The 14981-nt window shown below is 36.8% G+C and overlaps 1 protein-coding gene and 1 long non-coding RNA gene across 6 annotated transcripts in view; both read left to right on the top strand.

The window, feature by feature from the left end:
- The window catches only part of Neto1 (neuropilin (NRP) and tolloid (TLL)-like 1), a 113969-nt gene that overhangs the window by 57916 nt on the left and 41072 nt on the right, over nt 1-14981 (top strand). For all 5 annotated transcript variants that reach the window (XM_013511373.1, XM_005373064.2, XM_005373063.2 and 2 more), the window contains exons 5-6: nt 11499-11540; nt 11658-11785. In XM_013511373.1, coding sequence (XP_013366827.1) covers nt 11499-11540; nt 11658-11785 — 170 coding nt within the window. The remainder of the gene's footprint in view (nt 1-11498; nt 11541-11657; nt 11786-14981) is intronic.
- Nucleotides 267-4643, top strand: LOC106147922. Its single transcript, XR_001232957.1, has 3 exons — nt 267-379; nt 2610-2692; nt 4138-4643. It is a non-coding gene; the product is annotated as an uncharacterized LOC106147922 (long non-coding RNA).

Here is a 14981-nt window from a genome sequence, read left to right as displayed (position 1 = left end):
TTGTTGCTGAAAAAGAAAGATAAATCCTTTATGTTTTCAGAGAGCCATGTATATCTACAGAATACCTTTTAAATTGCAAATAGTGATGTTAGACTCATGCTTCTTAGATTTGCTTCATGGCTATTTAGATTATTTTAGTTTTACTATTACCCACAATATAGGAATAATTTGGGGGCTAAATTGTCATAAAGGGTTTTTTATGACATAGCATATGATGCTACATGTCTATGGAATAATGAATATCTGGGCATTTGGATACCTGTGAGCAGGCAGTAAGAACGGTTACAACACTCTGCAGTAATTCTCAAGCGAGTCCCAGGCATTTGAAGGAATAGGTGGAACTTCTGATTAATACACGTTTAAATGCTGTATGATGAAAGTAAGTACAGAGTGCATAATAGCCCATGAGGAAACATTAATAGTATTTGATTCGGAAGTTACGCAGTAGGGCAGTGAAATACTCAAGTATTTTATCTAGGGTTATTTGTATCCATCTGTCATTTAGAAGTTCAGATTCTGAATTATTTATGCATAGGATAATTCACACTTACGTAGCACTTTCTACGTAGCAAACCAAAGTCTTATTTATTAACTAGTTGACATTCATATGTATTCTGCGTTATATCTGAGCCAGGTTGAAATTTTCAAATCCAATCTTTTAGAAGAGAGGCAAGCCTGAGAAGGCAGAGTTCTCTTAATAAGTGTTTATATATATATGTATAGGCTCAGCTTAGTAAGCCTTTCTCATGAGTTAGTCTTTCAGAAGTGAAACATTTGACCTACTTTTTGATTGTATATTTTCATTTTGCTTTTAAGTCCATTTTGTTTAACATAATCTGGTTATGGAATTTTTTTATATTTTGAGCGGAATTTCACCTCGTATTAATTTCTATCTTTCTAAATCAGTATGTGTCAAATGGCTTTTATGAATTATTTATAAGTATCATCCAGCTATTTTATGTAGCTGAATTTTATGGATGTGATGAACAGATGCTGAGAATGCAGACTCTGGCCTTGGTAAAGATTCCTACACAGAGAGTTGTGGCTTAAAATGTTAGCGATGCTGGGCACGTATTTGGTGATAGATCGTGTCTGTAGTATGCACAGTGCCTTAGGATCAGTTGCTAGGACCAAGGGGGCGGGAGGTAAGGCACATTTGCTTTTAAAGACAAAATATACCTTCGGTTCCTCAACCAGCCTGGCAGAAATGTATGTTCTTCAGTGTATGAATGTCATTCTTACACTATCCCCAGGATTTATGTCATTCCATGAGCCTCTCCAGATTTATCATGAGGTGTCTCGTATTTGCTCCCACCAGTCTATTGGCAGTGGCAGCACATGGCACTCTGCTTTGTCTCCTTTCTTCCAGTTCTATGATGACTCCACTGCTAGTGCCTGGCATAAAACCCTAGTGTTCTTGCCAAGGGCAGTAACAAGACACTACCAGGTTTCCAACTGGAGATGGCTACAAACCCATTTAGGAGGGCTGAGGGTCATCAGATTTGTTAGGAGCAGAAACAATCATGTCTTGAAGGACATTTTCATGGCTTATGTGGCTTTGTCATGTCTTTAATAAGTCTATTTAGCCATAACATTGAAGGTATCCTCAGGATGCTTACATTTATATTTATAAATTTTAGAAAACATAACTTGTAAAGTGTTTTCTTTCTTGGTTGCCATTGACACAATTTACTTACTTGATAGTGACATAAGTAGGGTAGAAGAAGATACTTGCAGCTCATCACACACACACACACACACACACACACACACACACACACACACACAGGCACAGTCACATCCCAGACCCCCGATGTATCACCACCACTTTCCAGTCTTGGTGAGTCGGAAGCAGGACGCTCTCCCCTGCTGTTGAGCCACACCGGCTAAGCCAGCGCCTGAAGCAGTTGATTGCTCCTGGATTCACATCATCTCTTGGGAAGCTCTCACTTCAGGCATAAGCCTCTGATCTAGTCCTGTACATTTGCTGTGGTGGCACCAACTCTAAAACGCTCTGTGTGGGGCCCTTCCTCCCTCTCCCGCTTCACTGCACCACACTTTGCGCACACCAGCAGGCACTAATGGGCACCACGGAAAGAGTTAATGCGGAGCAATGACAAAGAGAGGACAGCAGAGATATACCAGCCCCTCGCAGTGCTGGTACCACGGCGGTCCAGCAATAGATGTCCTGCTACTCCAGTGCTGCTGAAAAAGTGGTTTAGAAGGACTCCTTGGTTTTAACTGCATTTGATCTAATTGTACCTACTGCTGACTGACTGACAGCATTCTGAGAAAATAAGAAGGATCATCCAGTGTTTGGGCTATCTACTTGTTGAGTTTTGTTTGTTTGTTCTTATCTTTGCCATTCTGTTTATTCCTGTCCGTGCTTTCATCTCCCAAAGGTTTTTCTTTATTATGTATAGTAAGCTGGCATGTGTTCTCTATGGAATAATACTGGGAATGTTGAATAAACTTTACAAAAGTCTATGTAATGTGAACCCAAATGAAGTCCAGCTTCTGACTGCCAATATGATCAAGTAGTAATGTTTTCTCAATCTACTTAGAATATGAATACAGGAACTATGATGAAACTTTACATATTTCAACAGATAAAGGAAACAGAAAAACTATTCAAGTAATGCAAATGTCAACAATACTTAAAGCCCTTAGAAACAACTTTCCTGTACACTCAGTAAGTTTTGATTTCTTAAATGCATATACAAATGAATATTCTACTAAACTAGGCAGGAAAAAGTGATGGTACATAAATCCATGTCTGCCTTAAAATCATTAGGAAGGCAGACTCAAAATGAGAAGCTATAATTGCCAGTCACTTGCAGACAGCAAACAATAAATGCTGAAAAGAGGTTTTAAACATTGTGTTATGAATTTAATACTAAAGTAATGCTGCTTGAAAATGATAGTAAAATAAATCAAATTATTTAAATAATAGGATTGTGCAAGCTATTGTAGTCCTGTGCCATGAAGATTTCTTGCTCTCGATTTTGTAACAATATTTTAAATTTAATCAACTGCTTTAAAAAAACTGTAAACCTTGTGGTTTTCAATCTTGAGTAAGAAGCAAAGAGAACTCTGTGAGAGGTTGCAGGAAAACAAAAAATAATGTAACCAGGAAACTGGCTGTTCACTGTGCAATTAGTTTGAGTGCAAGAGCTGCTTCAATAAAGATGTGTCCACAGACATCACAGGGCTTCGGACACCTAGCAGGAGATGCGGACGTGGGGAACTCTTGGCTAAGAAATTTCATGTGAGAATTGAAAGGACAGGTAGGAATTAGTAGAGAGGTGGAAATGAAGCAAAGGTAGAGCTTTTATTTTGTGTTTAGTTGAGAAATTACTTGGTCAGGTTTTGTGTTTGGTTGAGCTAACAGACGGTTCAGTATTAGCAGATGAGATGATAATTAACATGCTAACTGCTGCTAGGGAGCAGTAACAAAGGAATCCTGAGGACCAGTGATTAGATTTCGTAAAACAATTTTCCCAGAATCAGATGGTCAGTATGTGCATACTGTATGTGTGGAGATGAAATAATGCATGGGGAACTGAGCACATTCCCAAATCAAATAATTTTTTCACTGAAATAAGAGAACTGAACCTTTTCCCTGAGTTGTTTTTCCTATTTCCTCCACTTCCCATACCCATTTTAACAGCAATGTAAGATAACATAATTGCTCTGAATATTTGCTGCAGCTTGCAAATTTGACAAAATTCGTTATAACCCAAAGCTAACCTCATGGAATAATGCTGGGAATATTGAATAAACTTCTCACAGCAGAGCTAACCCCAGAATCCCTAGAGCTTTGGCGTGAAAAGAACACGACAGGTAGTTGCGTGCACACCCCGCACCACCACGCATGCGTAAATACGTGCTTCCCGATGGCAAGATCCAACATCTCACTCATCGCATAGTTTTCACCTTGTAGTTCTAATTTACTCCTTATAAAACAAATGGAAAATATCTACTATCGTTATATTTTATAGATTTATGTTTGAAACGTATTTGTATGTTTTAACTATACTTCAAACATCAACCTGAATCACATTTTTCCCATGCCAAAAAATTGTATTATCACTTTTACGCCTTACCTTGTTTTATACCATCTCACTTGCAATTCAGGGGCAAGCAGAGAACAGCCCAGGTGAAAGTTAAGACAACTAAGAAGACCAGAGGACACTCCGAGCATTACGAGTATATAATCATGTTACCTTCCACTTACAGATTTCAGGATGGTCTATATAACATCATTAATTACACTGAGGAATACACCTAGTCACTTTCTTTTTACAGATTTAGGGGTATAATTACTTAATCTCTCTGTATCTGTTTCCTTCAGCTGCAAAATAGGCATATTATTAAATATCTCATTCCATAATGTCAGAATGAAGGATTTATTATATTTAGAGTGATTAAAATAGTATCTCACATGTATTTATTATTGTAGTAACACTCATTTTCACAAGTCTAGCTAAACTCAAGTAATTTATTAATTAAATTTGACAAAGCAAACAATGTTTGTTTAAGTTATGTAGATTTATTTTATTTCATTTGTGTACAATATTGGAGAAGCTTTGTGCCTTACAAACTTTAATTCATTTGTAATCCTACCTCCTTTTGTTCCCGGTACTGAGAATTCAAACCTTCTTTTCACTGAGGTATAGTCCAGGCTTTTTTCATGTTTGATTTTGAGATAGTTTCTTGCTTAATCACTAAATTCCTCAGGCTGGATTCAAACATTTTGCCTGTTACTAAGTTGTAACCTGGAGCTTTACGGGAAGAAGGCATCTGTGGTACAAAAGTGGTCTTGTTAAAAGCAGAAGTTCTGAACTTGTGGGTCTTAAAACCCATTTTCCCTCTTAAGAATTATTGAAGACTTCAAAGAGTTTTTTCTAACTGTAGCTAATATTTGTCATATTATCCACTTAAACTGAGAATTTGAACAGTTATTTATTAATTTATATAAAAAATTACACCAGTAAACCATTTCAGCAGTACCACATTCCCAAACTTAATTCTTTTCACAATTCTGGTCACAAACCAAATAAAAATTAACAGTTACGTTCAGTGTGGAATTTACAGAGAAATTTGATTTGAATCTAATACAATTTGATTTGTGACTAGAATGTGGAAAGAATAAAGGTTATGAACCAAGGTACCACTGTATGTGTTAAACTATATAGCACATTTTATTAAGGCATCAAATAATTTTAAGACACTAATAAATACTAAAATATTATTTAAAAGAATGATGTTTTTCATTTTGTAAATCAAGTGTCTGGCTTATTAGAGGATGACTGAATTCTCACATCTGATTATGCCTTAAATCTTTTAATATATTGTTTTGGTGGAAGTAGATGATGAGAATCCAGTTTCATAGGGCCATGTAGTTCACAAAGGGGATATTATCTTTGTACCTTTTCAAATAATAGTGGCTATTGTTTTATACTATACCAAATCTTAGCAAGAGATAGATTCTTAAAGGTTAGTTGTGATAAGCACTGTGAAACTATATCAGTGAATTATTTTATATTTGTTAAAATCTGTCAATGCATTTTCCTGTTCAAATGACCTTCCCATGCCTGGTTGTTTAAGGTCATGCATTATTCATTTGGCAGTTTGGGGATCATTATTAAGCAGAAGATCCAGGTGTTGACACATTTCTTTACTCAGTATCAAAAATTGCATTTACTTATATCAACATCAATCTCATTTAAAAAGTCTCTAAGTTTGGGAAGCAGTCAAGTGCACAGTGACAAATGCATTTTCTTCACTTGAAGCTTAAATTTTATTATTGGCAACAAATATGGTCAGTTGTTTTCCTTAAAGTCAACAGATTCCTTTTGTTCATTTTTCAAGAAAATATCTGCCAAATATCCAAAGCTAAATTATTGTAATGTGTCTTTCAAGCAAAAATGATGCTCCATGAAAACCCAGCAATACAGCTTACAATTAAAACATTTGCAAAGCTGCTTTTCATACAAAACCCATCATAGCAATCAGTGTGCAGCAAAGTGCCTTATTCATATTTAAGATTTCATCCTAAACAATATCAAGGCATTTATCAAGTATTCTAGATATTAAAAATGGGTTTTGTACTTCATTGAAGGGATTTTAAGTATTGCCTTTTTTCTGTTTGCATCCTGAAAAGTGCATGGCAGTGAATTCTACGATGCACACTAGATGGTCAGGCTTGGAGCTGCTGTCCTGATTGCGGAGGCATCTGTAGTTTTATCCATCACTGCTCTTGCGCCATCAACACAAATGTCAACCCATACGTTCTATTATAATCCACTGAATATGAAAGTGATCCAACAATTTAAATATTTCATCTTCACTTACATTTGCTGCAAAGCATTTACATGAGATCATCTTTGATGGTTGGTTCATCCTACATTGAACCAATTCAGGTGCAATGAAGAAGTCTAATGTTATCTGTACAGGGTAACATTGTAGAGCAATTATCAATTCTGTCTTCCTGTTTAAGCTAAAATGCTCAGTTCATGACAAATGTCTGGTTGGAATATGGCCTGTTTTTTCCTGTAGCCTGAATTTCCTGTTTTTCTGTTGTACTGGCTTGCTTTTTTTCCAGTAGGCACTCCACAATGGCAGGTATAAATGGCTTCGTTAGTCTCTCAGCTCTCTGTGTGCATCTCAGCTAAAGCAGTCCAATAGCATGCCCTGCAAGATGCTTATCCCTGCCCAGCCTTAACTTGGCAAATGATGCTTGTCTTTTACAGAGGTAACAATGTCTGCCTGTCTAAAATCTAGTCTTATTTTTTAAAAGTCTTAATTATTTGTCTTATTATAACTTTGTGATCAATTGTCAGAATAAAACTATCACAAAATGCTTTTCTGTCTAAATTCTAATACAGCCAATTATTGACATCTATAAAGTTAACTGAAAGGTAAATTTTGTTATATTTTCATTTTTGATTACTGTTTTTCTCCTTTTATTTGATATATATTTTTTCCTCTCAAAAGTAAGAAACCTACTTGAAATGGCAATTTGATCTACTTTTTGCCTCTTTAAATTGATAGTATAACCAAGAGGGAGAAAGAGAGTCTTTCAGTTGATCTCCCTTTTCCTAAGACAAAAGACCATGAAATAAATACAGTAGAAACACATTTTCTTTTATTTAAAGGAAAATATAATTTTTAAAATTTCTATACTTTTAGATAGAATTTAAATATCTATAAAAGATCTCAAACTATATAGATAGATAAGTACATAGATGTAAGAATAGATAGATTCACACAATAAAGGACATTATGTACTTAATACTTGCTGTGATTTGGTGTCAAGACAAGTGAAATTATGAAATTGCAGAACAACAGCTTTGGGATTATAATGGACTTCCAGGGGTAATATTGGTGAGAATTGAAAATGGCCAGGTAGAGTCCAGAAAATCACTGAGAACAAACTGAACCAAACTATGAATGTTGATATCATTTATAAACAAAAGTTCTTTATCTTAGAATATTCTTGAAAACACAAGCAAATTCTTCATTAGCTATTGCCATGCATTTTTTTCTTTTTTTGAGAAAGTGTCTTGCTAAATAGTTCAGGCTAGCTTTGAGCTCACTATGTAGCTCAGGCTGTCTCAAACTCACAGCAATCCTCCTGCCTCAGCCTCTGGAGAGCTGGGACTCCAGGCGTGCACCACCATGCCTAGCTTGCCATCCATTCTTAATAAAACAAAAGTATCAAAGAAAAAATAGTATTTTACAATTATGAAAGGAATACCTCTAAATTAAGGGAACAAGAGTGACAATAATATTTTTAAAAATCTAAAATCACAGCAATTTCACATAATTGATTGCTTGTTCATGTAAAGTCTAATTTGAATCAAGGAAGACGCTCTTGGTGTTCTGCATATTTAGAAAGTGAAGCAGAAGGAGTTCTGCATTTTCATTGTACACATGCACAGATCACATGTCGCTTTTTAAATTAACCCCAGGAGGATTTTTTTTGAGAAGTTTTTATGAGCCCGACCTGCAGTTTCGCCCTTTTGTCCTCAGTTGGCTGCCCAGTATCGTGAGGGGGTCAGCTGTCCCTGCAGGGCTGCTGGGGCAGCATGGCCTAGCTGTGTGCCAGGTGGTCTCAGTAGACCGTTCTCTGTAATATATCTACTGTGAATTCTTGTGGACTGAAAAAGGGTAAGTATAAGGTCTTCCTAATGTACAAATATACTGGAAAATCATCTCAGAGTAAATGTAATTGTTTTTCTGCATTCAGAGAATTATGTTTAATTCAGTAACATTTATTAAGCACCTACTGTGCTGTGTGTCCTGAGTAGAGATAGGATCAATACACACAGGTCCTGTAAAGAGTGGATTTTGTTAAAGGCCAGTAGGAGTAGATGGTTGGTAAAAAGTAAAAAGCAAATAATATGATGGTACGCTGTAACAAGAACCTGTAATGGGGGAGGAGGAGAATTAGATGCAATGGTGCTTCAGAGGATTGCCACTGAAGGTCTTTCTGAGAATGTGAATATTGAACCACCAACTGAGGAATGGCAAAAACAACCCAGCTATCCAAAGAACTGGAGGAAAAGCACTGCAGACAGGCAAAAGAGCAAGTTCAAAGTGCTCCACACGCAACAGCACCCTTGGGCTTCTCTGAGACGGAAGTCGATCAGTGTAAACAGCAAGGAGAAAGCAGAGCCAAGCCCCAGGGGTCTTGGTCATCAGGAACAAGAGCACAGACAATTGTGGTCTATTCTGAGGGCAAAGGGAAGCCAGGTAGGTACCATAATTTGACTTGTATTTTTGAAAATTTATTCAGGTTGTTTGTCAAGAATAGATTGAGGAGACATCTAGATATTAGAATGCTATTATTAAATCCAATTTAATAATTTTAACCTGTGTAATTTAAGTCATTGACCCCAAATAACCTTGGACTATCAATCAAACTCTGTACTCTTAAATTCAATTTAAGTTATTTAAAAAATATTTTTGTTTTTACCGGTAACATGAGCCATCTATTACTATGGTATTACTGGTGGTTAATATAAATGAATTGCAAAAACATTTTTCCTACAGTTTTTTTATGTCACCAGCATTGTCATTATTAATACAAAGACAAAAATAATTTTCATTTCCCAGAACTGGCATTTCTCTCAACATTGTCTGGCATGAGTTAAAAAAGTGACAAATGTTACCCTTCAAACTAAAAAAGAGAATGCCAACTACATTTCCACACAAAAAATTTGTAGGACTAACCATGTACAGCTGAAACATTCTAATGAAAAGTTATGTTAGTAATGCATGTAATTGAGCAGTAGACTAAATAGTTAAGGAACACAGTAAATAATAAAAATCTCGATACTGGGGTAAAAAAGCAAATTACTAATTTACCAAGACCTTGTTCCAAAATACAAAATTCAGAAAGGTGTGCATGTAGCTTAGTGTAAGTAAGCAAGCCAGGAATGGTGTTGCATGCCTGCAATCCCAGCACTGAGGAGGGCTGAGGCAGGAGAGTCACAAGTTTGAGCCTAGCATGAGCAATTTACTGATTTAGTGAGACCTGTTTCAAAAGTTAAAAATAGGTTTGGGATATAACTCAGTTAGTGCAAAGGCCCTGAGCTCAATTACCAGTACTGAAAAATATAAAGGAACATGTGAGTCGTCACTTTAATTCCAATAATATGTTTAAGAGTTAGCACATATAGTTCTTTCTTGTACACAAGTAGGTAATAAACCTATTTTTGGGAAAAGTAATAAAATACTCATTGGTTTAGAAAGTACTACTAGGAAATGTCTTGGTCCATATTTTATGCATATCTGACCTCATTTCCAGGAACATTGCTTGCGGGTATTTATCTTTTATTTTGTTTTCCATAAAAGAATATTTTCAAAACATTTATTGATAAGAATTTATTTCTTTATTATAATTTATGAATATGTCTTAGTAGTGTTCTATAGTTAACTGAGTGCCCATAGCTGATATAAGTAGATTATAGTGTGCCTGATTCAGAAGGTACACTATTGACAAATCAGTTCCATCACTATTTGTCAAAACAAAAACCAATAACAGCAGCTATCATTTCATAAAGATAATTAAAATAACACAATGAGCCTGCATTTTCAAGTTGATTATACCCATGCATACAGACACGAAAAGAGGCATGCTTAGGTACACATACACATACATATGAGCTCACATGGTCTTAGTACCTAGAGCTAATTCCCTCTAGAAAGAGTACTATGTTTTCATTTCACAGTCTTATGTCATTTCTGAACAGTGTCTCACAAAATACTTCTAACTTCGTAAGATTTGTAATTTATGGCTAGTACTATAGTAATAACCCGTTGTCTTGCAAACATCTTTGAATTGCATACTGTGTACATCCAACGGTGTGTGTTAGCCACTGATGCCTTTACGCACTTACAGGTAAAAGGAAATCCAAATCAAAGTGGCTGAGGCTGTAATGACATGCAGTGTCTCCAAAAGGCAGAAAAGAGCAGAGAACTGTGACTGCAGAGTAGGTTCATACAGTGCCTCAATGACATCCCAGAGGACTGCCATTTCCATTCTGCTCATGATCCACGTTATCATTTTCTTACATCCGTGTCTCTCAACGTCAGAAGTTATTGTTATATATGGTTTCTAAGGGTCCAAAGCAACATGGCCACAGCAAGAGTAGAGAAAACCGTGTGTATCCTGTCTCTCTGAGGAAAACTTTCTCAAACTCCTTTTACGGGTCACCTTTTTATTTCCTGGGCTGCATGCCCATCATAAAATCATTTCCAGAATATTGGAATGAGACCACCATTTTTGGTTTAAAACAGATGTTATGCCTCCTCTGCTCTGGGTGAAAGGAGCTGCCCTTGGAACACTTCAGTGCTTAGAGGGCCTGAGATTCAGCCACCTGAGAGGAGGGCAGGAAATGCTGTTAGCAAAGAAAGTGGAAGAAAACTTTGAAAGGCAGGGTGAATGAGTGAAGATTCCATGAAGGCAGCACAGTTCAGTCCGCCAGAGGAGAGGAGCCCCAGATCTTACACCTTAACCTTGTATCTCAAATACAAAAAGTGGGTTTTGACAATTTATAGACTTATTTGAATCAGAAAAATGAATTCTATATAGAACACACAGGCTCAAATGTGTGCACAGATGCAATAGACTTGTAAATGTGGGCTGATTGACCCAAACTTTGAATTACTTATGAATGCATTTTATGAAATAATTGATTGCCCAATCATAAAGTAATAGGCAAGGAGTGAGATTTGTGTTTGATGATGAGATGCAGGAATGCCACTGGAAGTTTTTAAATTCTTTTTTAAAGAGAAAAAAAGAGTGGTGATACTATGTTATATAACATTTTGTTCTAACATTCCCAAGCACTTTTTATTCTATGATTTCTTTTCCCCTATGAGTTTCTTAGGCTGATTCCTAGATAATTTGATGATATATTATTCAACATCATTGTAAATAATAAATGCAGAATAGGACTAATTGTCTTTTTTCTCAATTCTTTAAGATCCTGACTTTAAGGACCTTGGAGTTTTGAAACCATTACCAGGTTGGTAAAGTCTGTATTTAGTAATGTTCAGAAACCTTGGTTTTGTGCTATAAAATATATTTTTGGTTTATTATTCAAGCTCCATTTTTGTGTGTTGTTTGCTGTTTTATTATTTAGCGTGTGAGTTTGAGATGGGAGGCCCAGAAGGAATTGTGGAGTCCATACAGATTTTAAAGGAAGGCAAAGCTTCTGCCAGTGAGGCTGTGGATTGCAAGTGGTACATTCGAGCCCCTCCACGATCCAAGGTGAGTCCTAGGATGAGACTCAGGCTGACGGCTGACTTGGAAAAGTGTAGATGATACACAGCTTTGAAGTGACTAGACATGCCTCAGATATTTCAGAGGGCAGCTGTAAGCTATTATTTTATTCTGGTTTGGAAATGCAACTTGTCTCCCCGTCTGGTCTAAATTTGTGTGCCAGGTATTATAGCATGGAGAGTGTGCTGAAGAAATCATTTGATAACCTGGATAAGAAACTCTAAAACCAGTCTACTTCTGAGCAAAAGTTATAAGCATAATTGCATTTACGCTCTTTCATCAATATCTGTAAGTTTTTTAAACCTAAAATTGTATCTATGGAAGAAATGGCCAGGAATTACAGAATCATGTATCTCTGGCATACAAAATGCTGCTGAGACAAGGCTGGCAACAGTGGGACAGGATGCAGGAAATTGTGCCCATTTGAAGGACAGTCACTTTGCAGCTCCCTGTTAAGGTTCTCAAGATTGTTATAGGGAAACTTGTGGTCAACATTAGCAACTCTGATTTTTACAATACCAAAATCTACATTTTACGGTGATTGCCTTGACTTTACAGTGAAATACATTATAAAACTTTGAAATATGATATGTAGCACACCATGTGCAGTAAGAGGCAACTGCAGAGTCAGGTGACCACTTAGGAATCACTTTAGAGCAAATGTATTTATCCATAAATGTATTTATGGATCTAGCTTAAGAAATACTGAGGATGGGTAATTTGTGCTAGTAGCGGCGGGAAGTGTTTAGTATTGATGATTTACTTTTCCTCTTCCTTTTATTCTCATTCCTCTGTTATGGAATTGCAACAAAACATTGCAGATTTATTAGACTCATAGTAGACTTTATTGAGTCTGAAACACTTATTTAATTAAATGACTTACTGTCTCTATAAAGTGTCAAGCACTATGACAGAGAAATAAAATCCATGCCGGCCCCTGTCCTCAGGATTTTAGTTTAGTGCTTAGACAAGTACGTAATAAAAACATCCAAGCAGTAAGGTAAAATCACTGAGGTGTTGATAAGGACCCAGGGAGTGAGGAAAAATACAGGCACACCTAGCGGGCTAGTCAGAAGTTGGACCAAAGAGCAACCAGCTTCTCATCTGGATCTGCCTAGGAAACAGTACTGAGCACATTGGCAGGTGGAGGAGGCTCTCTCTGGGCACAGGAACAGCATCTGTGTCAGGGAATCATAAGAGAGCACATTTTTCAGGGATTAAAGCAATAGCATGTGACCCTACGGAGCAGGACTGCTGGTGTGGTGAGTCATCGAGCTGAGGGTTCCGTGGGCCTCCCCAGAGGACTTGGACTTCATCTAGGCCCATTAGTGATAGATGGAGGAGCACAGCAGGAAAGTGATGTAGCTGGATTTGCATTTTAGAAGTGCAGTGTTTCCCTGAGAAGAAAGGACAGAGGAGTTAACGCTGTGCAGAGCCTGAGTCACAGCTGTGGAAGGGATCCTGGTGGTGCAACCCTTATGCTGGTAGACAGAGAAGGAAATAGGAAAGACAGGTACAGGACTATTCAGGCTGAGGAGAAAGAAGAGTCACCTCTGAGGGGTCTGGCATTTCAGGAAATACCTTCGTCTTTCTACCTTAAACTTGCCTCTAAGGTTTGCATGTCTAAGGGGAGAATGGCACCTTCCCCACACTTCTGGTCGCAGAGGTCCGGAGGCCATGGTCATGCTTCCAGCTAGGTACTTGCATGTCCCTGCATCACAGCAAGTCTTTTTTTTGTTGTTTGTTTGTTTGTTTGGTTTTTCTCTGGTACCGGGGAACCAAACTCACGACCTTGCGCTTGCCAGGCAGGCGCTTTTTCCGCTGAGCTAAATCCCCAGCCCCAGCACAGCAAGTCTTTGAGAAGGTTAATTGCATTCTGGAGAGACATAGTAATTTTTTTTGTTAAAAGCTTTTGGAAACATAAAGCTATAAATATCTACATGGATTATCATAGAGCTAGATTTCATATTATTATCCTTTGGATTTGTGGATTCAAAAGCAAGTGCTTTCCATTTTTTAAAATCTATACAAAAGAAGTGTTTTTTAAAAAGACTTTATGAACAGGAAATATGTATATGGCACCTTACTGCCACAATCAGCATCTTGTAACCGCAGTGGGTAAATGGAAGGTTTTATGAGAGTATGAATACACACTTCCAGTTGGTAAATAGGCTGTCTTCTGTACAATCCCAGAACAATGATACTGACTGTACCTGTCTGTTATACAGTTTGGTCTGTGACCCAAAGGGGAAGCTGCATGCAGAGCTGAAAAAGGATGGCTCTATTGTGACAGACTTTCTTTGCTGAATTAAAGGTTAGAGGACAGGAAGTAGCTTTGAATGCTGTGGAGAAAAGCAAGAGATGGGTATTACTGACCATGTTGGCTTTGTATTTTTATGAAGTTCCTAGCAGCTTACTAGAACAAACCAGCAAAGCACATGTTAAATATGAAATAGCTCATGGTGAATATTTGAATGATACCTGGTAGCACTGAATTATATTGTGCAATGGAAGTGCTAAGTAGCTTGAGTTCTATTGCAATTTGTATGAATTACAGGCTGCTTCTTAACTTTTCATAAGTGGAAGATATATTGATATATCCTTTGTTTGGGAAAAATAATGGATGATTGCTGTAATTTAGATGTGATTCATGAAGATTTCCTAGAATTTGAAAAACAAGAGATTGAAATAACATGAGATGTCTGGTATAGAGCAGCTCATTTAAAGATTAATAACTGAGTTAGAATAATGGAATTCTTTCTGGTTTGACCATGCAATGAAGAAATATACCTCCAGGAGCATATATTTTGCATACAAATTCTGGAGCAGCATGGTGGAAGGCTGTTATTACATCTAATTCCCAATTTGGTTCAGAAAAGAGCTACTAGAATGAAATAATAGAATGAATCAAGATAGTGATGTGAACTATAATTGCTTGAGCTCCGGATCCTAGGTGTTTCTAGCTACCAAGTCCCAAGCAATATGTCTTGTATCCAATTAAAATTCATTAAAAAACCCATATATATATATATAATAAAATATGTATATCTGGGTAGTACAATTTTATTTAGCCATCAGAATTGTAGACTTTTGTTAAGTTTTGTGAAGCAAAAATAAATAAAATGTAAATCTTGTATTTTCTCTATTTATATTAAAAAATAAAATAGTAGATATGTACCAAAAT

This window comes from Chinchilla lanigera, unplaced genomic scaffold, assembly GCF_000276665.1.
Source record: "Chinchilla lanigera isolate Chin_1 unplaced genomic scaffold, ChiLan1.0 scaffold00001, whole genome shotgun sequence".
Lineage (NCBI taxonomy): Eukaryota > Metazoa > Chordata > Mammalia > Rodentia > Chinchillidae > Chinchilla > Chinchilla lanigera.
This window is presented reverse-complemented; position numbering and strand designations above follow the sequence as displayed.